This window comes from Podarcis vaucheri (assembly GCF_965113315.1).
Source record: "Podarcis vaucheri genome assembly, chromosome: 3".
Classification (NCBI taxonomy): Eukaryota; Metazoa; Chordata; class Lepidosauria; order Squamata; family Lacertidae; genus Podarcis; species Podarcis vaucheri.
The window spans coordinates 71,553,162-71,576,412 of record NC_138761.1 but is presented as its reverse complement, the minus strand read 5'-3'; the positions used below and the strand labels follow the sequence as shown (position 1 = coordinate 71,576,412).

The following is a 23,251-nucleotide window of genomic DNA, read 5'->3' as shown; positions in this document are numbered from 1 at the left end:
TTAGAGCCGCCAATTCGTGCGTGGCGCTCGGCGCTCACTTTTTCGGCCCTGTTTGGGCCGGGTTTGGGGAGGCTTAGCGGGCCTCTCCTCTCTTGCCCCGGGCATAGCGGGGAGTGTCTGGGAGACTTGTTGGGGGCCGTGCGAAGTATACTGGGCCGGGAGGCCTATTCGGGCACCCCCCCTCCTCACCCGGCTCCGAGCGGTAGCGGACTTCGCCGCGCTTCGGCGCCTGCGGCCTGCGGAGTTGGGCCGTTTAAGCTGCGGAGGGCCCTCTCCGGACGTTCCAGCCTTTAGCTGGTGGCGCTTAGCGTGCACAGCGGCTTTGGGGGCTGACGGCCTGCTCGCGACCTGCCGTGGCCCTTGGGTGAGGCCTTCCGCCTGAAGGCAGTTGGGAGGCCTCCATTTTGAGGAATTTTTGGCGGGAGCGCCATTTTCTTTGCCTCCTCATTGTGCTGGCCGCTAGTGGCCGTTTAACGCAACGCAGTTATACTATTGGCTTTAATTACTGGCTGTGCCACCTGCTGGTGAGCTATATAGTTGCAACTGTTTTGGATTGATCTGTTTCCTGGTTGATTGACTATTCAATTATAACAGAGCACTGGTGCAGCCTTGCATTAATTTTATTATTTGTTTTTTACTAGTAGCAGGTATGGCTCCAAAGAAGAAGGTGTCACGGAGGTCCGATCTCGCTTCCTCAGCGAAGCGGCCTATAAAAGGCCCGTCCCAAGCCTTACGTTCTCCAGTGCCACAGCGATCTTTGAGACGCCTTCAATCCATGGTCACTGGCTTGGCCAGTGACCCTGTGGCGTTAGCACGTGTTGAGGCTGAAATGGATGGCTTGATTCAACGCTGCTCGACTCCGACGACTTCTCCTGCTAGTCCAGCTCCGCCTGTGGAAGCACCTCCTTCGGTGTCATCTTCTGCTGAAGATGAGGGGGAGGATTTGTTAGCTGGGGGTCTTTCGCGTATTACTCAATTGTCCCAGTCGTCGGTCTTACCTGTCTCCCAGGCTGCAGCGCCAAGGGTACGGGGCGGCCCCAGGGGTTCGACCAGGCGGAGGACATCCGCCCGGATTCGGGCGGCACGGGGTTCAGTTGTACAGTCCTCATCAGCGGTGAGGTCTGTTCCTGGTCATTCACCTGTGGTTTCTTCTCAGTCAGTTCCAGGCGATGTGCTGCAAGGCGACGCATCTGAGTCTTCAGTGGAGGACAGCCTTCCTCTCCCTCCAAAGTCGTCTTTGGGTGGGCTCCGTCGCCGGAAAAAGGGTTCCAAGAAGCGTGCTAAGAGGAGACGGAGAGACACCTCATCCTCCTCTGCAGGTACCTCGTCCCAAACCTCCAGTAGTGATGAGGAAGCTTCGCTGTCGCTATACTGGGGCTTTGGGGAGACATCGGGGCTCCCAAAATGGGCTTGGGAGCGGAGGGCAAACTCTCACAGGGCGAAGTATGGGGCGGTGCAGGACTGTCTGGACGGGGTCCTCATGCCTGATGTGAAGGTTTCCACCAACTCAGCTAGGGATATTATACCAGGTGCCCACTTAACCACAAAGCTGCGATCCAGGATTCTGGATGGCCGTTACATTGATATATTTAGCTTGGCACCCCCTCAGGAGGGTCAGGACTCCCTGGATAGGGGTTTGGCAGCCACAAAAAAGAGGGCGGTTGTGCCAAAGGTGGAAAGGACCTTCGAGCGATGGCTGGATAGTTTCCAGGTGTTCGCAGGAGTGGTGGCAGCGGCTTACCCACGGAGGTCTATGCATTTATGGGTTTATTTATCCATAGTTCGCTCAGCATTTACGATGGCTGGAGCGTCTGCTGCGATTTCCTATGATGAGAATTTCAGACGCAGGGCTGCTAAGATCCCCACTGCCCGCTGGGATCGAAAGGATTTAGATGTATGGACCACTTATGTGGCTCCACGTATTGACAATAAGCTCCCTGAATCGCAAAAAACTAGGAATGTGCCAGCTAAGACGGGTCGCAAGTTCTTTTGTTGGGATTTTAACAAAGGTACCTGTCAGCGCCAGTTCTGCAGATATTCTCATAGCTGTGAGAAGTGTTCAGGGAACCATCCAGCATCTGCTTGTGCAGGGGTTCGACGGCCCTTTCGAAAGGGGGGGCTCACAGCAGCCCCCAAAAGCCACTCCCCAGGCTGCAGCCGCCGGTGCAGGAAAATAGTGTACTTTCCTCTTTAGCTTATACCCCGGTTAAGCTACAGCCGTTGTTGTCATTGTTACAGTTATACCCTCTTCAGGAGGCAGCATCTTACTTGCGTGACGGTTTTTCCCTGGGTTTTCGAATCCCAGTGGCGGCAAATCCTGTAGCTAGAAACCCTTCAAACCAGAAGTCTGTGAAGGATATGCCTGAGGTGGCGCGCAGGAAAATTGGGAAAGAACTGGCTTTACGCCGTATGGCCGGCCCTTTTGCCGTCCCCCCCCCTTTCCTAATCTGCATATTTCACCCTTGGGTATAGTTCCTAAGAAAGCTCCGGGGGAATTTCGCCTGATACACAACCTTTCACACCCTAGGGGCACATCAGTAAATGATGTTATTCCCCCAGAGCTTTGTTCGGTGAAGTATGCCTCGCTTGATCAAGCGATCAAGATGATAAGGAAATTTGGAAGGGGTGCTTTGCTAGCCAAATGTGACATTGAGTCTGCATTTCGGCTGCTTCCAATTCATCCTGATGACTTCTGGTTGCTGGGATTTCAGTTTGATGGGGAATTTTACTTTGATAAGGCCATGCCCATGGGCTGCTCGGTAGCCTGTGCGGCCTTTGAGTGTTTTAGTTCATTTTTGGACTGGGCTCTGCGCAAAAGAACTGGTTTGGGCGGAGTCACTCATTATTTGGATGATTATTTATTGGCCTCAGCTAGTAATACGGGGAATTGCGTGGTGTTGCTCCAGGCCTTTGCTGCTTTAACCGAGGAACTGGGCGTGCCATTAGCTGCGGAGAAGACTGAAGGTCCTTCTACGCAGCTGACTTACCTTGGTATTTTGTTGGATACGGTGGCACAAACTTCCAGTTTGCCGGCGAATAAGATACTTACGCTGAAGGGCGTCATCACTGAACTCATTCCCATGAAAAAGGTTACCCTGCGGCAGCTGCAGTCCTTGTTGGGCCACCTAAACTTTGCCTGCAGGGTGATCGCCCCAGGGCGACCTTTCTGTTCCCGCTTGGCCAGACTTATGTCAGGTTTGAAATCCCCGAGACATCCCTGTCAGCTCAAGTGCGTGCTGACCTTCGTATTTGGTTGGAATTCCTGGAGGAATTCAATGGGGTGTCTCTCTGGCAGGACACCTTGAACCTTTATACCGATTTTCAGGTGCACTCTGATGCTGCGGGGTCGTTGGGTTTTGGTTTGTATTGGGATGGCAGGTGGTGTGCCGAGCGTTGGCCTTTAGCTTGGCGTGGGGAAGCCATAACTCGGGACTTAACTTTTCTTGAGTTTTTTCCCATTGTAGTGGCAGTCCATTTGTGGGTCGAGCAATTCAGGGACCGTCGTGTGTGTTTCTGGACAGATAACCTGGCGGTGGTGAATGTGCTAGCCAAGCAGTCTTCACGTTCACCTAGGGTATCAACCCTGCTGAGGGTTTTTGTTTTGCATTGTTTGCGTTTTAACATTGTATTTTATGCTCGTTTTGTTCCTGGAGTGTCTAACGAGATTGCTGATGCTCTGTCCCGTTTTCAGATGCAGCGGTTCAGGTCCCTGGCGCCAGTGGCTCGAGACCGTCCGGAATTTTTCCCAGATCATCTCTGGAACCTTGGCAGCGCTTAGTTTTACAGGGAGTAGCTGCATCCGTTGCCCCCTCCACAATGAGGTCCTATAAGAAGGCTTGGACCGATTTTTTGCATTTCACTGGGCAATCTGTGGTAGGGGGAACTTGCACACCTCATTCTACTGCACAGGTGCTCCAATACTTGGCGCATCTATTTCAGATGCGGAGGGCAGCCAGGACGCTGAGATTGCATGCGGCTGCTATTTCCTTCTTTAGCAAAGTTTATTTTAATAATGACCCATGTGGGAAGTTCGTGGTGCGCAAGGCATTGGAAGGGTGGGGCCGGCTTTGCCCCTCCAGACCAGCTACGAGGAGGCCTATAACGTTTGGTTTGTTGACCAAGATGCGAAGTAAACTAAGGGGCATCTGTTGGTCTAAGTTTGAGGCGCGGTTATTTTCCGCAGCCTATTCAATAGCCTTTTTCGGAGCCCTGAGGCTTGGGGAGGTGGTGTGCGAACCTAAGCAGGATGGAGGTTCGAGAGGTTTGTTGCTGCAGGACGTGAGCTTGTCTCAGTCAGAATTGCAGATCCTTGTCAGGAGTTCCAAAACTGATCAACTGGGTGGAGGGGCAGTTATTCGGCTCCCAGCAACTGGGCTAGGGGGCCCTTGCCCAGTCAAGGATCTCCAGAAATATATGGCGTTGCGGCCTACTGGGGGGGGCCCTGTTTATTCATGAAGATGGGCGTCCATTGGCACGTCATCAATTCACTGGTGTTTTGCGCAAGGTCGTTGCTGCTTGTGGCCATGCAGCCTCTGAGTTTGCTCCACATTCCTTCAGGATTGGGGCTGCAACTACAGCCGCCCATTGGGGCTTGTCGGCTAAGAGGATTAAAGACCTGGGTCGCTGGAAGTCGGACGCATACAGGGGTTATGTGCGGAAATGATGTTGATCTCATATACTCACATCTTTTGTTTTACCCTAGGTCTACCCACTGTCCGGGTTTGGATAGTGGGGCACAGTATTGTGCATTGGGCCGCTTGCAGAGCTCGGCAATCTGAATTGGGAGTTGGCCTTGGCCTTCCGCAGCACGTACGAGTGTCCTGGATCTCCAGAAGGGGGATGCGGTGGAAGGAATTCTTACCGCTAATGCAGAGGCGTGTTCTTCTGGAGGGCCCCCCTACGGCGATTGTGGTGCAGCTCGGGGAAAATGATATGGTTTCTTTTTCCTGTTATGTTTTACGTGCTGTTATTTTGCAGGATTTGAGGGACCTAGCGGCCTTGGTGCCTGCTACTAAGTTAATTTAGTCACAGTTGCTTCAGCGTTGCATCTGGAGGGGTAGTCCCTGCCCTGCGGCCACCGAAAGGGTGCGAAAGCATATTAATTCAGCTGCAAGCAAGCTGGTGTCTGATCTGGGTGGGCTTGTGATTCCCTACCCAGATATTAATGTTAAAGCCACTGATTGCTACAGGTTTGATGGGGTTCATCTTACCTCTGTTGGGAATGATGTATGGTTGAGGTCAGTGGTGGCTAAGTTGAGAGTATGTTTAGGTTTGTGAGTGGTTGGCGATGAGCGTAAGGGCTCAGGTGGCGGTTAGGCATTGGTTTAAATTGGTTGGTGGAGGGGTATGGATTGGCTGTGCCTGCCCCTCAGGTGATGCTGCTGCACGGGAATTCCGTTAAAGGAATTCAGGGGCTTACCATCCTTTCGTCCAAACCCCTGGAATCGGGTTTGGGCCGTGTAAGCCCCTAGGAGCATGTGGGGAGAAGCTGAGGGTCTGTGTCGCAGCTCCAGTTATCCTTGATCTTCTTCCTCCACACTGGCTTCCGCTGGAATCCGGAAGTCAGTGCTGTCCCCAAGGCGGGGGGACAGCTAGTCTTAACCAACGCCTAAGCAACCACTCACAATTTTGTATGATAATAAAGTTGTGGCCAAAATTATGCCAAAAACCTTAAACAAAAATTATGTGTGAAGTGTGAGTTATTTGGGATAAGGGTGTTTTGGGGGACCTCAGCACGGAAAGCGTGTTCTCATAAAGGAGAGCACGTGTTGCGGCTGGGGCCAGGCAAAGCACCCTGTAGTTGCCAGGAAAAAATTGATGAAAAGGGTCTGGCAAGGATTGGTGATGGTGCTGCTGGGGCAAATTGTATGTTGCCATTTTGGGGGTGGAGATCAGAGACTATTTAAGCAGGGCCCACAGAGAGTTGCTTTCTCTTTCGCTGTGGGCATCTGATCACCCGCCCTCCGTCCCTTGATTGGGCTTCTGCTTGACCTTGCTATGCCTGTCATGGGGTCGTTCGCATTGGTGCGGGGGCCTGGTAGGAATTTTGTCCATTTGGCTGATTAGTGTGTGCCATCTGGTTTTTGCCTACTGCGTAGCAAATCGTCACAACTTGTAAGGTTGGCGGTTAGGCATTGGTTTAAATTGGTTGGTGGAGGGGTATGGATTGGCTGTGCCTGCCCCTCAGGTGATGCTGCTGCACGGGAATTCCGTTAAAGGAATTCAGGGGCTTACCATCCTTTCGTCCAAACCCCTGGAATCGGGTTTGGGCCGTGTAAGCCCCTAGGAGCATGTGGGGAGAAGCTGAGGGTCTGTGTCGCAGCTCCAGTTATCCCTGATCTTGTTCCTCCACACTGGCTTCCGCTGGAATCCGGAAGTCAGTGCTGTCCCCAAGGCGGGGGGACAGCTAGTCTTAACCAATGCCTAAGCAACCACTCACAATTTTGTATGATAATAAAGTTGTGGCCAAAATTATGCCAAAAACCTTAAACAAAAATTATGTGTGAAGTGTGAGTTATTTGGGATAAGGGTGTTTTGGGGGACCTCAGCACGCAACTCAGTATCTTCTTTTTGCTTTTTGACAAAACTTGAGGTTTGACTTTTAGTCAAAGGAAATAAAAAGCTGTCTTTTCTTTCCTCACACTGATCATTCCTTTGCTGTTCTTCAGCATTGTCTGCCTCTGCTACTGTATCCACCCCCTCTGGTTTAGGTGACTGTGGGCTCCCTTTTGCTCTGGTAACTATGAAAGTACTCTGCACATGTTCTAAAATGTCCCAAACAATGAGCACAGGGGCGGGAATTTCTTTCGAAAGGGCTACCTGCCACTTCCCTGCCCAGTTTTTGAACCTGACATCTATTTCTGCCACCCTTAGGATCTCTGCTTGTTTCGAAGGTCCTTTTAATTTCATTATTTTCCCTGGAATTATGGTCTCATCCCTGATTATTTCCGGGTGGACTATGGTGACTTGCGATCCCATGTCCTTTAACCCGAGATATCTTTCCCCCTCTATCCAGATATACTCTCCAGCGTTCTTTAACAAGAGATTATCTTGTTGTATCACAAAAAAAAAATGCAGGACTTCGGCCTCTACTACCTCCGCAGGCTTGGGCCTAGTTGGCATGTCTGTTTCCCCTCCAGCACTCTCTCATACAGTGGTGCCTCGCAAGACGAAAAGAATCCGTTCTTCGTCTAGCGGTTTTTTCATCTTGCGAAGCAAGCCCATTGACGGATTAGCGGATTAGTGCTATTAGCGGCTTTTAGAGGCTTATCGGCTTATCGGAACAGCTGATAAGTGGCTTAGCGGCTTAGAAAAAGGGGGGAGGGGGAAAAACCAGCAGGAACTCACAAGACATTTTCGTCTTGCGAAGCAAGCCCATAGGAGATTCGTTTTGCGAAGCACCTCCAAAAGGGAAAACCCTTTCGTCTAGCGGGTTTTCCGTCTTGTGAGGCATTCGTCTTGCAGGGCACCACTGTATATGGTAACGTCACAAATAATAATAATAAAAATAATATAAAACTTACTAAATAATTAGCACAGGTTGTTTTAGAAATCTGTCCAAGAAAAGTAGCAACCTTTTTCATTTGCACACAGCTTATCTGAGATCAAATATGACTCAAGCCCAAGAATAAACTTTCAAATCCAATATATTGGCAGCAGTCTTTCCCACCCTTCAAAGATTTTGAGGAATTTTCAGAGTCCACATCAAGACGGACAGCTCCCAGTCTTTATAGTCAGAATTCCATGAAAGCTATTTCCCAGTAAACAATGCCACATGCAGAAATGGCTCATTTTTGTTTTTGTTTATCATCTAAAGCTAATGTTTTCAGGAATACCTTTGCATAGAAAATGCACTTGATGGCTTCCTGTGTTCTCCTTGCTAAGCTGTCCAAATTTATCCTGCAAACCGCTTTCAATGTCTTGGGCTTGGGCAGCTCCACAACTTTGTCTACCTCCCGTACCTCAGCTTTCCCCCCACAAAATCACAGGGGGTTGTTTATACAACACCCCTGAGATTGTGAAAGCGCAGTTTATTTTATGATTGCAGGGTTTTTTTATTTCAAATGATGGCAAATCTCAGTTGTGTTTCCTGATAAATGATACTGACTTCATATGTTGGAGTGATAGATGTTTCAAAGCCCATACAAACATTCCTGGCTGATAGATTTTGGTTTCCTGGGGTCCTTTATTCATCAGCTTTAGTTGCCAGGCAGACTGTAATAATACTTCAGAGCAGGGATGGGGAGTGATCTAATTAATGTTTTAATGCAAGTCCACCTAATTTCAACTTCCTGAAACAGTATGTGAACAGAAACACAGCTGCAGTTCATCCATAAAAATTCACACATCTTCAAATTACGCGATACACCTTTCCAACCAAATAATGTGTGTATTTTAGGGAAAAGTGTTTATGATATTATGCGGATAATAGAATGTATATTTTACTGAAAATATCATGCAAAATTTAGTATATTAACAAAAAATATTGTGTGTATATATTAAGCATCTTTGTATTGAGCATTATTTGTATATCAACAGAAATGTACACTAAAATGCAGTCAAATTTTCATGATTTTTTTCTCTTCTTCTGCACAAACTGGTGCAGAAATATGGTGAACCAAAAAGAACCGTGGAAATGTGAGAAACTAAGAGGAAATCCAAACAGATAAGATTCACTCATCCACACCCTTAAAAACTAGAAGAGGCAGAGGCAGTTTTTAAATCTGAAAGCAGAGATGGATCCTGCCACACCTACTGCTTGCTGAGAATAGGACTGGGCAACTCAGCCTGTACTAAATTATATTGAGATGGTTTATAAATATCAGAGTCTGCTTCAAGTTTGGGATCTGAAGAATGTGTGCTGCTACACTCTTGGAAGAGCACAAAGAACCATTTATTTAGGTCTTCTTATAAAATGTAATTCCCCTTCATGGATCACTGCCTTGTTGTGGTGAAGGGGCTTCAATAACTCTGAAAAGCTCTGTGATGGCCTGGGAATCCGATTCAGAGGCTGAACCGGAGGAATCCCAGCCTGCACAGGAGTCCCCGCCTCCAGGGCCGGCTGAGCTGGGGCAGAGCCTTGATTCTGAAGCGCCTGCACCTGTGCCGGATCCTCAGGAGCAGGCACCAGGTGAATCCACTCTGCCTCCGGAGGCGATTGAGGATGCATTGCCTACAGGTGTACCTCTCCCAACCCTGTCAGGGGAAAGTGAGTCTCCCCCTGGGTCCAGTAACCCACCAGCCTCTCTGCCCTGAGCTGCAGAGGCTCAGGGCAGAGAGGCGGAGGGAACTGGTTTCTCCCAGGAGGAGTGCTCGCCTTAAGGCCAGGAGAGGCAGGTCACCTGGGGGCCGGGACCGCCCCTGGCCTCAGAGAAGATAAAGGCCAGTCAGCCCGGTCCCAGGTTGTGGGAGCAACGTTGTTGAAGAGCTGTTTCGGCCAGTATCCAGTCCTGTTCCCCCAGAGTTCCTGTCCTTGCCCGGCTCCTCGCTGTGGACCCCGCTTCGCCCTTGGAGGACTGTCTGCCGACCCTCGACTCAGGTCCTGGACCTCACCCCACGGTAACCTCCCCCCCTGGACCAGCACGAGCTCTGAGCTATGCTGGGCAGGGCCACCCAAGCCGGACAGGTCATAGCCAAGAGTTTAGACTCAATAATCTAAACCTGGAGAAGGAACTGGCAAACCACTCCAGTATTTTCCCAAGTAAACTCCATGGTCATAAAAAAGGAGAAGCTTTGAGAAGAAAGTGAGAGTTTCCAAGGCATGCTCTGGTTCATGGGGTCACGGAGAGTTGAACACAACTAAGACGACTAAACAACAACAACAAATAAAATGTAATTCATTTTATCTATGCCTTTTCATGTGATCGTGTTTGCTGTGTGAACTACAAGGGGGGAGTATGTGTGTCAAATCACTTCAAGGAATATATTTGGGGTGCGTTTGTCTCTTATCAAGTTTCACTGCCTTGAAGTGGCATGCAGCATGTGAGCACAGATTTTTTTCCCTACAGCTAGCCCTGTTTTTGAATTCTGATTAATCATTGCCATCCAGTAGGAATCAAATGCTTTCGCTATCTAAAATGTTTGTGAGGCAGTTAGATAGTTCTCCCATTTATCTTTTTAAAACCCACTCAGATACACACTCGAGGGCCCTTTGCAATGTTTATCATCCTTGGGGTCAGAGGAGTTCCTCTGGAATCAGACTTTGTCACTCGTCTTGCACAACATTTCTCCAGGGGAGTGAGGCGAGGAAGCGACAAGCAGCCTTGTCCTCTGAATTAAAGCCAAATGTGTTCAAGAACACTTTTCCTCATAATAAATTTGTTTAGGAATGAAGCGTTCTGAAATTATACTATATCACACAGTTATGCATACCCAGCAATTTGGTGTAACCCACCAAAGTGACTTATCTTCACCAGGGAAATGATCAAGTATCCATATTGGTTTTGTCAGACCATTACAAGGAAATTACTTCCTGCTTGTTGTACTTCTACTCATAATGGCTTCAAATAACCAGAAACATCTGTTTCAACAATCACAGCTCTCGACAAATTATGTGCCAACCCACAGGCTGAAATGTTTGTCCTGATGGAATAATTGGAAGAGCATGAAGAATTCCACCCACAATAAATAAATTGATGATGTGAATGAGTCGGATGATTTACATCGCCATCTGGGACACCAATAGTTAGTTTGGGTTTTTTTAACGATCATTTTTATTAATTTTCAATTACAATAATCCAATGCTAGGCTCAATATAACAGTGCCAATTTAAAATACAATTAATAATCCCAATAGTCCCAAACATGGGGTCAGAAATTAGGACATGTTGGAATGTAGAAAGAGAAGAAGCGGACAGTACAAATGTAATTGTTTTGTGGTGTTTTTTTAAAAATTACAGCACATATTAGAACATTAGGAAGCTATTAAGCCATATGAGATTTGTTTTCTACTAACTCTTACAAATAGGGCTGGATTAAATGCATACAGTGCACTTTATTTCATCCTTCCAGGTTGAAGGCAGACTCATGATTCCTCATGGATGTCCCAGCAGAACTTGAAGGGCAGCTTTTCCATTCTCTCCTTAAAAACACTGTCAAACCTTTCACTTTGTGCGACTGTCATCATGTTCTTCCAGTCTCCAACAGTGCCTGGGCCAGGAAGCAGACAGAAAGAACGTGCATTGTGGTGGTCAAAAAAGTATCCTTACCTCCAGATATATTTGATCCCTAGATGCAATTGTCAGGTGAATATGTCAGGAATTCTTCAAGCAGCACCAAGTCAGTGTGATCTACCACTAACTTACCTTTCCGAAGAAAATGTCCTTTGCTGTGGTCCATGAGATTCCTTGGCAAGAACTCATAGTTTGCCCTGGGATCTGCTTTCATTTTACTAAATGTAGCCTGATCCACAACAGCATCCACCTCCTTTTCCGTGAGTCTCTTTCCCAGGAAGTTGCATAATTTCAATACACAGCTTCTCAGATCCTGAAATGGAACGTGGTTTTAATATCAGGCCATCCACAATAGAGAAACCTGACAGCCTAGAGACTAAAACTCATGGAACAGGCAGGAATACAAGCAGGGGAAACAAGCAGCCTGCATCTTTTTTTGCCTAGTTTGGAATAATTGCCATTGCATCATATTGCACTTTCATTGTTGTGTTTATTCCATGAGCCATGCAGAACGCACTATATTCTGGGGCAGCTCTTTCAACTGAGTCCACAAGTAAATACATAAATGTCCCTGTTGAAGACACAAGGGAGGTTCTGTGACATCTCTCCACAGCATCAGAGGGCCTGTGAAATGACCTATCTTGCTTGGGATCATGACACTTTATTTATAGCCCCATAATCCCTCAGGGGAAATGGTTATATGCACTATTTGCTGTCTAGGGTCTGAAAAGCTGCTCCTGAATCCATGGCCTGCTAGGCTTTGAAAAATCTTTAGGAAAGGAAGCGAGACTAGCAGGGGAAGCAGCAGCTGAGGGCACTTGAATAATCAAATTGCTTCCTTCCTCCATTTTGTAAAGGTGAGTTTTGATGGATGTTTAATATTAGACTGCATAACATTTTGATAACTTACCTTCTTCATTTCTTCATAGGTAAGAAACAGAATATTGAAGTCATCCTTGTGAGAGTACCAGCCTTCCACATGGTCCAGCCATAAACTTGCAAGTACTGATGGGAAAGAAGTTGATTTGGCATAAAATGTATATCTGATTATTTTTTGAAAAACATTCAGAGAGAAGCAGTACAAACATATAAACTCCATGAAAACAATTTAAAGGAATCATTTCAACAATCAGCAGTGGAACAAACCGTTAAACAGAAGCTGAATTAATACCACCCAACTTCACCAAACATTTTTTCAGAGAAAGTATTTGCAGAAGAGTTCTGCATTTTAAGGCTCACTGCAGCTCTTCCCAACCCAATGTGATGGGAGAGTGATGGGTGGGCTGAGATCAGTCTAGCCTTCCTCCAGCTCCCTTCCTTCCCGCTCTTGAATTTTCCTTATATGGTGTGGAAGTTAACATTTGCAACATAAAATGGTGTAGTAGGATTCTCAGTTGTAGACTCTTTGTGACGGATGGATGTGGAATTTCCTCAGAGTAACCCATGGCATCAGACATGGCATTCTGGAAATGATCCTTACCACACAGAGAATTTCTTTAGCCTGTTGTTAAAGGCGATAAAGATGATGGGGCAAGAGTGATTCGTTTTAGAGTAGCAATTCATCCTTACCCTTCCCAGCCAAAAACCTCTCCATGAAAATTCCAAAATCTTCTACTTCTTCTAATCTGACTGCAGATTTGGAAAAATAGTAAAAGGAAACCAAGACATCCTTTGGGTTTCTGGCCACATAAACAACCTGCAGGAATAACAACATATTCTTTTGATTCCTGGTCTTATTGTTTCTACTGTCCCTTATGTTTTGCTTCTGTAGTTATTTCTCTGGTTGTGAAATGTGCCAGGAACTAAGTTGTTGAAGTGGGATATATATGCATAAAATAATAAATGGATGGATCTCAGATATCTCTTCTTGTGGATTCTTGTTGCTTCCAAGTTGCTTTATAGCCCTGGCAGTGTCACACTCTTTTGCAACATGCATGTCAAATGCACAGTGCAATCCTATGGTGTCGAATGAGCTTATTCTTATTAAGTGTGTTGGATGGCACCCTTGTAACGAATGCCGTGTTTTGAATGGGCCGCAAGACGGCTGAAGACCACCACATAAAATGGATGCTGTTTAGGAACTATTCATAAATCATGCTGATCAAAGAGTGAATGGAATGTGCATGTTCTGGCAAAAGTACTTTACCTGCAAGGAAACATAAAGACTGGCTTTGCAATGCTAGTTACAAACAATGAGTATCGTACTGTGCCAAAAGTTACAGAAGACCAGGCGCAAACCATGAGAGTTGTGATATGCGAAGAACTTGCTAAGGGTGGAGGACTGCCAAGAACATGTCAAAGGCAATGAGAAATGCCAATATTCAGATGAACACCAAAAAGGGCTATATAAGATCAGGCTTTTCAGGAGGGCTGGTGTGTCGGACGCAGCCGGGATCCCGCTGTGTGCCCACCCGATCCAGAAGAAGAGTGGTGAGTGTATGTGTGATTGTGTGAGTGACTGAGTGCATGTTTCCTTATCTTGTTACGTGTTCTGCTTATTAATCAACAAAGCAATGTTATGTAGAAATTCCAATATATTGGTCGTCTGACTGCTTACTTGTGTTCTGCCTGAAGTGCACTGAATCTCAGATAAAAGAACCTGTTTTATTCTTAACACCCTCCAGGACTTTTACTATGGTGAAGCATAAACTCTGTGCTGTTTAGGAGTCATGGGAATTATTCCAAACTCAGGGTGCACAGAGCATTACTCATTCATATGGACAAAGGAATTGCAGCTGGATGAACTGCCCTCAGAAACGGAGAAATGTTAATGGAACCTGAGATGTTCATTTAAAGAAGGCAAGACAAACATTGAATATGATCAAATAATAAATGTGCTGTTTCCTACTTTGGCTCTTCTGTTCCTTAATCCTTTGGGTACTAAATAGTAGGGTAGATGGGAAGCAAAGAGGCGAGGTGATGGACGACTGACGTAATCCACATTGCGTACATTGTACTCCAGCCACGGAGCCCTGTCTAGTAAGTCGACTTTTTCAGTTCCATCTCGGTGGCCTTCATGATAAATCAAGCTCAAAATATTTTGAGTCCATATTGTGCCTATAAACGAGATTAAGTTTACTTAATTTCATTCATATGGGGACGTGGGTGGCACTGCGGTCTAAACCACAGAGCCTAGTGCTTGCTGATCAGAAGGTCGTGGTTCGAATCCCTGCGACGGGGTGAGCTCCCCTTGCTCGGTCCCAGCTCGTGCCCACCTAGCAGATGAAAAGCACATCAAACTGCAAATAGATAAATAGGTACCACTCCGACAGGAAAGTAAACGGCATTTCTGTGAGCTGCTCTAGTTTGCCACATGACCCGGACGCTGTCTGTGGACAAACATTGGCTCCCTCGGCCTATAGAGCGAGATGAGTGTCTCTGCATTGAAGAGCTTACTATCTGAATTGCAACACTGAAAAGAAATGAGAGAGAGGAAGGGAATCAACACAGCAAGCAGACGCAGATTTAGGGACCTGGCTGCACGGGCTGCCAACACTATGATGTCAAATAGAAGGTGAGAGGTGGGGGGCACTACATTTTGGTGTCACACAGACCAACACTGCAATAGGGACAGCAATGGGTGAATGAGGAAGATTGACCTAGGCTTCCTTTCCATTGAGGATGAGAGAGGGAATTTCAGTTAAAGGCTTCATAGAATTTGAGGATTTGGGAAGACAGAACAAAATTTGCTAATAAGTTCCTTTATTGTTCAGAAAGCTACCAAAAACTCTATTCCAGATTTTTCCCAGAAAATTATATAAATAATATTCAAAGTCTAGGAAATTAAAAAAAAGTTATCTGTTCTCCAAAGTGCAGTGGTACCTCGGGTTACATACACTTCAGGTTACAGACTCCACTAATGCAGAAATAGTCCCTCGGGTTAAGAACTTTGCTTCAGGATGAGAACAGAAATTGGGCAGCGGCAGTGCGGCGGGAGCGGGAAGCCCCATTAGCTAAAGTGGTGCTTCAGGTTAAGAACAGTTTCAGGTTAAGAACAGACCTCCGGAACTATTTAAGTTCTTAACTTGAGGTACCACTGTACTTTGATTCAGTGAATTCAAACCATGATTTTTTATCAATGCTTTCTAGGAACAGAAATGTTGACAAATGGCCAGTGAAACAAACATAATAGGCAAAAGGCAATTGCAGAAGCCTTTCTTCATGTCACCCAAGTCCTAAATGCCTGTACAGTGCAGAACTTGCCCCCTCTCTCCTCTCCCACTCCCGGTTATTGTGTCTTCCCCACCCCACCAACCCTCCAAGGCAGATTGGGGGAACACTGGGGACACAAGGGGAGAGAAGAGTGAAGGAGATTCTGGAGTGGAAGTGGAAGCTATTGTTACGGAAAAGGAGCAATGCGGCAGCGAGCTGCAGCTGGCTGGAAAGCAAAACATGGTGGGAATGTTGGGACTGTACCGTGGGAACAAAGGGACAGTCTAGTCACAGTGCTGAGCACCGGATTTAGCTCAGAGTGTAATTTGACCTGTACAGGAAGTACAGGAGGTGGAGTTTGTCTCTCTGCTGTTGGAGTTTGAAGAGAGCAGACATGTTTCTCTGAAATGCTGCAAAGACAGAAATAAAGGCATGTAAATACATTTCTGTCTATCTCTTTCCCCTCCCTGGGGGGAGCAGGGAGCAGGGAAGAGTGGTGTGTTCTTCTCACGCTTGAGGAGGATCGCCGATCGTGACCTAGCCTGTATCCTGCCGGGAAACGCAGACAGGGAAGTCAAAAAGGAGATCAAGCCGGGTGCCTGGAGAGTGGCCAGTTTCTCCTGATATGGCTTGAATTTCCTAACAGCTATTGCATGGAGGGCACAACTGCATTGGATACGGACCCCCGTTATTATTGGCAAAACTGTGGCAGATAAATGCTGAAATAAAGAGTCACAGGATGAAAAGTTTTTAAGAAAAGAATTTATCTACTCTATTTGACAAACACATACAAAATCCTAAAAGTCAGTGAGTACAATAAATCCCTTGCAACCAAATTTGAATGTTTTTGACATGTATTTATGTTGTTTTCAAAACCTCAAACAGGTTGACACTGGTGGAAAACTCATTATTTCATCTCTTTTTTTTGAAACAAAACAAAACATGGCCCAGTTCACCTTTATGTAACCAGGTAAGTTCCATACTACCCACATTGACCTCAATTTTGCATTTGGTTTTAAACTTGCGTTAGGATAATACAGATACTATGTAGATATATGTGGGTATCCATCATGGCTGAATTGAAATGATGGTTCTTCCCATGAAAAGGTACTCTTACCTGATTTTGGATAAGTGATTAAAAATACATCACTGTCTCTTATTTCAAAATCCTCCAGGGAATCTAAGTACTCCGCTGAAGCCAAATCTGGCTGGAAATAAAATCCTTTGTATGTGAAAAGGTATTTCTCCTCTGGTTGCATTGCCTAAGAATAAATAGAAGGGAATAGTTACCTCTATTATGCGACAAAGGGAAATCACAAAGAAATAGAGGTGTCATTTTGTCAAATCCTACTCTTTTTGCAGACCCCATAGCAGAATCCCATGCTTCTCTTCCATCACAGGTGAGCAACATAAAGGTCCATCATTTAAAGAACAGAGACTTGACCCATCATTGAGGCAACAAAGCATTCTTCCCCCCCGCCCTGCTTTAAATGTTTTTTAAAATGGTGCTGCTTTCAACTCAAAGCTGGCTTTGCCCTACACAATAAGGCTTTTCTCTCTCACCCTGACATAGTTATTTCTCAAGTGCATGTGTGCAGCATGCAAAATAGCAGCCCTTGGCCTCACTTTATGCTGCCTGGCATCATGGTTTGGTCAGTGCTGCCATCCTGACACTCATTCTTGTACTCAGGGGAGGTGGGAAGGAAGCAAAAACTGCTCCCTGTAAATTGATCTAGGGGAAATGAAAGACGGAATCTGTTGGGAACTCTTGCCATTTCCTCCTGGGTTCTTGATCAGCTTCAAGAAATTGGGGTGACGTATTTTCCAGGCTTCCTGGGGCCAAACCATAGATGTGCTTGGGGACCACAGGGTGGCAAAGAGAAAGGTATTCTTCACTGCCCATCTGGCTTCCATTGCCAGCTCTGGCTGAAACTGCTGCTGAAATGTGGTGCCCAAGGACGTTCCATGGAGGGAATGCTGCCCTTAGCTTCATCTATGATAATACAGAGAGTTGGCTACACATACAATGGGCCCTATTGGGCAGGTGTTCCCATACTGAGACACCACTGCCAAAATAGCTCTTTCTTTTTTTGTCTCCTCCCTTCGCCAATTTCTTTCCTCCCACGTAGCGTATGGCAAGGAAGGCACTTGCAAGGGTGGGCTCAGTGCATGGTATAAGGGGCGGGGAATTTTTCTGGGAGAAAGTTTAATACCACCTTGTGATATTTTAGATGAATGGATGTTTTATAAACATTTAAATAAATAAATAAGAATAACCATAAAATCCTTTGCTTATAATTGATAAATAAAGTGCCATGAAGCCTGAAAATCACTTTAATTCTCTATATGTCTTGTGTTTCATTGCTAAGAAATGCAACAATCGTTTAGTGGAAAACATTGTATGTACAAAATATATTTTCCAATATATAAATTAAGGGTTGTATCCCATGCCGAATGAGCAAGGTTTCACTTGCCTAATGGGAGTTCGCATTCAGTCCCCTCAAAATAACTACCGTATTTTTTGCTCTATAAGACTCACTTTTTCCCTCGTAAAATGTAAGGGGAAATGTGTGTGCGTCTTATGGAGCGAATGCAAGCTGCACAGCTATCCCAGAAGCCAGAACAGGAAGAGGGATCACTGCTTTCACTGCGCAGCGATCCCTCTTGCTGTTCTGGCTTCTGAGATTCAGAATATATTTTTTCTTGTTTTCCTCTTCCAAAAACAAGGTGCGTCTTGAGGTCTGGTGCGTCTTATATATATATATATATTTTTATAATAATTTTTATTACATTTTTTTCCAGATTACAGATAAGACAGAAAAAAGAAAGAACATAAAGGATAGATAGAAAAAAAGAAAACAGAAAATCACAACCATTTCAACGACTTGTTTCAGATTTCTATCGGACTTCCCCGCATCTCCCACACAGTGCATTCTTAACAATAAAGTTATCAGCGTCTTATAGAGTGAAAAATATGGTATTAATCTCTGGTAGCACAAATGTTGCACTCTGTTTGACACCAGAAAAGAATATGCACTGTGACAAGAGTTTTCATGCATCTTGTTGCCCCTCAGAACTCTTGCAAGAAAGAGTAGATTAGTTGTTTGTCATTCAGTAGTCCTGCTTTTCCCTGGAAAGTTTAATTTACAAGAAAACTTACCTACCTTTTGTTTTTAGAGTCGAAAAGTGTGGGAGAGAGAGGGAGAGAGTGATCTCTTTTGCAGCTTGGAGTATTTCAGCTTTTCAAGGCTCACGTTCAGAGCTCTCAAGGAAACTGCTTTATAGAATTCCATTAGCAAATAAGAGTTTGATTAAATTGATGGCTCCTCCTTAGTAAATCATTCCTGGCATGTTATGCAAGAAAAGAAAGGTAACACAAGTGCATAGAGGCCGATAATGTAAAGAACAACATGGGAAGAACTTGTTTCTTTGCACAAGCAACAGCCAATATCAACAGTGGTCTTTGCCCGTTTAAGAAATAAATGCAGTATTACCTCTGCTCAGGTCCACTAGTAGAAAATGGGCTCAAATGGTAAGAGAGACCTGAGATTCACCAATGGATGTCTATTTGTACACACATGCCTGCACTGATTTACACCCCAATAACACCAGCTTTAACTCCAAAATAGTCCCTATTTGTTTTAATAAAACTTACTAAATAATTAGCACTGGTTGTTTTAGAAATCTATCCAAGAAAAGTAGCAACCTTTTTCATTTGCACACAGCTTATCTGAGATCAAATATGACTCATGTCCAAGAATAAACTTTCAAATCCAATATATTGGCAGCAATCTTTCCCACCCTTCAAAGATTTTGAAGGATTTTCAGAGTCCACATCAAGATGGACAGCTCCCAGTCATTTTCGTCATAATTCCATGAAAGCTATTTCCCAGTAAACAATGCCACATGCAGAAACGGCTCATTTTGTTTTTGTTTATCAACTAAAGCTAATGTTTTCAGGAATACATTTGCATAGAAAATGCACTTGATGTCTTCCTGTGTTCTCCTTGCTACTGTCCAAATGTATTCTGCAATCCCCTTTCAATGTCTTGGGCTTGGGCAGCTCCACAACTTTGTCTACCTCCCCGTACTTCAGCTCCCCCCCCCCCGCAAAATCACAGGAGGTTGGGGGCCGCTAGGGGCGCATCGGAAGATGGCTGACAATACCATCTCTGCGGCCCACACGAGGTAATTAAGAGGCTGATATGCAGCCTCCCTTGTTACCCCAAGGGAATGGGGAACACTGCCTCGCCTGCGGTTGCCATAAATCACCCCCGAGTTCGAAAGAAGGGGGTGAGGGCACAAGGCACACAGCATTCGTGTGGAACGGCTCCCCCAGACGCTGTCTCTGATCGCGCGGCCTGGTTGCAGCAACTCAAAATAAACAATTAGAGAGTGAAGCAAATGCACATATTTAGAACAGGAGTTAAGACTGCTAATTGAAGTGACCTCTGTGAAGTGGAGCAACGGCTGGATTCAACAGGAAAATATATCGAAGAAGACACATCAAAGGGTCGGTATGTTGGATCGGGACGGAATGAGGGGGGAATTTTTTTTAATCTTATGTGATTACCTAAACATCCCCCCCCCCCGGAAGAATCGTTGCAATTACTGAATATAAGTGGAATGATTAAGAACTGTGTGAAAATGAATTACTAATCAAAGACATGGCTTGTGAAATATTTGGAAAGGAATGAAAGGCCTTTGGAATGACGCAGCTATAAAAAGAGACTCATTAGGAAGCAGGCCTGGTGGCTGGATTTATGATTGAGGGAGAGGAGACCACGGTTTTGTTATTATATCGGAATGTGAGTTTGACCTGGCAGAACCCCTTAAGAAGTTTGAGGAGAGAGTGACAGGCCTGTGAGGATTAATGGGCAGACTTTAAGAATGCTTTGTACCGAAGTGTTGAAATGGCGTCTGTCTGTTTGAATATGGCTCTTGGAGGTATGGAAAATCCACACAGGATATAACAACGTTTGTTTTTAACCCGCTTGTGGAGACTATCAGAGGTCACAAAGAAATGAATATACGATAACAACAAGAAGATGAAGAAAATGATAGAGAGAAGATTGGACAGAACTGTGAATACTATTTGGACAGAACTGTGAATATTAAAGCAGCAGCAAGAGAGATTTTTGGATCCCTTCTGAGCTCGAAGCATGGGTACCCCCAACAAAAATTTAAAAATTTGGTTTTGTAATTTGTAATTTATGTGATCTGATTGGTTTGTTAATAAAAATTATATTTAAAAAAAACAAAATCACAAGAGGTTTTTTATACAACACGCCTGAGATTGTGAAAGCGCAGTTTATTTTATGGTTGCAAGGTTCTTTATTTCAAATGATGGCAAATGTCAGTTGTGCTTCCTGATATATGATACTGACTTCATATGTTGGAGTGACAGATGTTTCAAAGCCCATAAAAACATTCCTGGATGATAGATGTTGCTTTCCTGGGGTCTTTTATCTATCAGCTTTAGTTGCCAGGCAGACTGTAACAATACTCCAGAGCAGGCATGGGGAGTAATCTGATTAATGTTTTAATGCAAGTCCACCTAATTTCAACTTCCTGAAACAGTATGTGAACAGAAACACAGCTGCAGTTCATCCATCAAAATTCACACATCTTCAAATTACGCAATACACCTTTCCAACCAAACAATGTGCATATTTTAGGGGAAAGTGTTTATTATATTATGCGGATAATAGAATGTATATTTTACTGAAAATATCACGCAAAATTTAGTATATTAACAAAAAATATTGTGTGTATATATTAAGCATCTTTGTACTGAGCATTATTTGTATATCAACAGAAATGTACACTAAAATGCAGACAATTTTTCATGATTCTTTCCTCTTCTTCTGCACAAACTGGTGCAGAAATATGGTGAACCAAAAAGAACAGTGGAAATGTGAGAAACTAAGAGGAAACCCAAACAGATAAGATTCACTCATCCACACCCTTAAAAACTAGAAGAGGCAGAGGCAGTTTTTAAATTTGAAAGCAGAGATGGATCCTCCCACGCCTACTGCAGGGAAATTACTTCTTGCCTGTAGTACTTCTACTCAAAATGCCTTCAAATAATCACAAACATCTGTTCCAACAATCACAGCTCTCAACCAATTATTTGCAACACATGGATTGACAGATACTACAACATATGCACCCCCTGTTCTAGAGAAGGAAAAAAGTTTGTATAAATATTCTCAAGCTGGAATCAGACTCAGTTCACCATTGATGTTCCAGCAGAACCTGTAGAGGAGCCTTTCCATCTGCTCCTGAAAAACACTCTGAAAACCTTTAATTTTTTTGCAATGGCCATCATGTTTTCCCAGTCTCCAAGAGGGCCTGGCACTGTGGTGGTCAAATGATAGTTGTAATGCCAGTTTGTCACAAAATGCCATCCCTAGTTGCTGCAGCAGAATCCGGCACCTTTATTGGGAGGTTCCAAGATCAACATGCACATTCTTTTAGTGTAATGTATCCCAAACATGGAATAGTCACATACCCTTTTTGAGAGAAAGAGCACTCGGAACCCCTGGGATCTTGCGCTGCTCAAAATTGGGGTGGCATGCAAAAAGATGGCATAAGAAGTCTTTCTTGACATAGTTTGTGGGGGTAGGATGCAGAGGGATACTTCACTGCTTTGCTGTCAACTCCAGCCCAGTCTCTCAGAGATGGGCAGTGGGGTCAGGCTGGGACTAGTGATGTGCCCCTCTGAACTCCTGAGACCTTGCCCAGGGCCTGATGTGTTTGATCGCTGCTCTCAGGTCTAGGTTGGACCCTGGACTAAATTTTCCTAGACCTTCAGGACGTGGGAAACTGCAGCCTTTCCCCTTGATATGGCCAATGCCTGGGCCCTGTTTCAAGAATACCTGGGCCCTAAGCTCTCTAAGGAGACAATCAAGCAAACAGGCACCCTTCAAGTGGGTTGGGTCTGCAAGGATTTTTCATGTGCTAGCATCTGTGTGTCCTTGGAGATGGAGGCAGCATTGGCAATGGCTCAGCATCCAATTTAGTCCTCTCTCCTGAAGGAGAAGGCTTCTTGCTGACTGGAAGAGGCACCAAGGCGGTATCTGGCTTGGAATGTCCAATGTTACAGGGGCAGAACATTTTTCTGCCAACCCGCTTGGTGCCTCTCTGTTCTCTAGACTACTGGCCTTCTCCCTGGGCTCAGACACTTCTTGGGGTCCTCATTTCACCACTTGCATCTGGCTAAGACCTTCCCCAGGTTTATTCAGCCCCACCTTCCTGAGCTCCTCCCATTGATTTTCAGGATCCAACCAGTCCCTCTGTGATGTCTCCATGGAACTCATGACATCATTTCTTAAGATTTAAAAGTAGCAGTGGGAGACTTCCGGAGGCGGCGCGAAACAGCAATGGTGGTCCTCTTCGCACTGTGAAGAGGAGCTCCGCAGAAAAGGGTCGTCCGCTGCGGCAAAGCGGTGACCCATCAAGAAAAACCACAGGCAGAGCGAGCCTGTGGCCGTGGGACTCGGCGGGCACCAGAAGCCCCCCCAGAAATGAAGAAGGAACCCCGTAAGGGGCTCCGGAACATGGAAGGGGGAGCGGTGCTGTGAGTTCATCGCTCTTTCTGCGGAAGCGAAGCCGCGCGTCTGCTGCTGATGAGCGCTGACCTTTCTTCCTGGAACATCAGACTCTAAACTACAAACCCGTGAGTAGGGATTTTAAAATTTTCGGGACTAAAGTCATTAAATTCGGCTGAAAACGGGAGACGCAACCAGGAAGTCCGTCTCCCGATCATGCTTAAGAGATCAAAGCAAAGATTTTGACAAGCGGGAAGCACTTTAAAAAGGACTATAAAAAGTTTGGACTATCGTGTAACAATTGAACTTGTTTCTAAGAAACTAAAAGAGATAATTCTGCTTTAATTTTATTGGATTTTGATCGGAATTTTCCTCT

General features: G+C 45.3%; 2 protein-coding genes across 3 annotated transcripts in view; one reads left to right on the top strand and one right to left on the bottom strand.

Moving 5' to 3' along the window:
• LOC309529051 (amine sulfotransferase-like) overlaps nt 1-23,251 on the bottom strand; it is a 70,925-nt gene that overhangs the window by 18,626 nt on the left and 29,048 nt on the right. Inside the window, exons 1-7 of one of the 2 annotated variants that reach the window (XM_082216747.1) lie at nt 16,674-17,008; nt 16,440-16,584; nt 14,019-14,227; nt 12,740-12,866; nt 12,081-12,175; nt 11,303-11,483; nt 10,955-11,147 (exon numbers count right to left, since the gene is read on the bottom strand). The exons of the other annotated variant lie outside the window; for it this stretch is intronic. Of the exons in view, the coding sequence (XP_082072873.1) occupies nt 11,023-11,147; nt 11,303-11,483; nt 12,081-12,175; nt 12,740-12,866; nt 14,019-14,227; nt 16,440-16,584; nt 16,674-16,733 (942 nt within the window). The 5' untranslated portion in view covers nt 16,734-17,008 and the 3' untranslated portion in view covers nt 10,955-11,022. Of the gene's footprint in view, nt 1-10,954; nt 11,148-11,302; nt 11,484-12,080; nt 12,176-12,739; nt 12,867-14,018; nt 14,228-16,439; nt 16,585-16,673; nt 17,009-23,251 lie in introns of those variants that run through there. 2 annotated transcript variants of the gene reach the window in all.
• Nucleotides 641-7,037, top strand: LOC309529053 (uncharacterized protein). The gene is made up of 2 exons (XM_082216751.1): nt 641-1,319; nt 4,703-7,037. Exons 1-2 carry the CDS (start codon nt 650-652, stop codon nt 5,023-5,025), a joined length of 993 nt encoding a protein of 330 aa, XP_082072877.1. The 5' UTR covers nt 641-649; the 3' UTR covers nt 5,026-7,037.

Excerpts from the sequence above, each read along its gene's own strand:
- LOC309529053 (XM_082216751.1), top strand. The coding sequence starts at position 650 with ATGGCTCCAAAGAAGAAGGTGTCACGGAGGTCCGATCTCGCTTCCTCA. Across the intron at positions 1,320-4,702 it reads CACCTCATCCTCCTCTGCAG|GTCTACCCACTGTCCGGGTT; the intron begins GTACCTCGTCCC and ends GTTTTACCCTAG.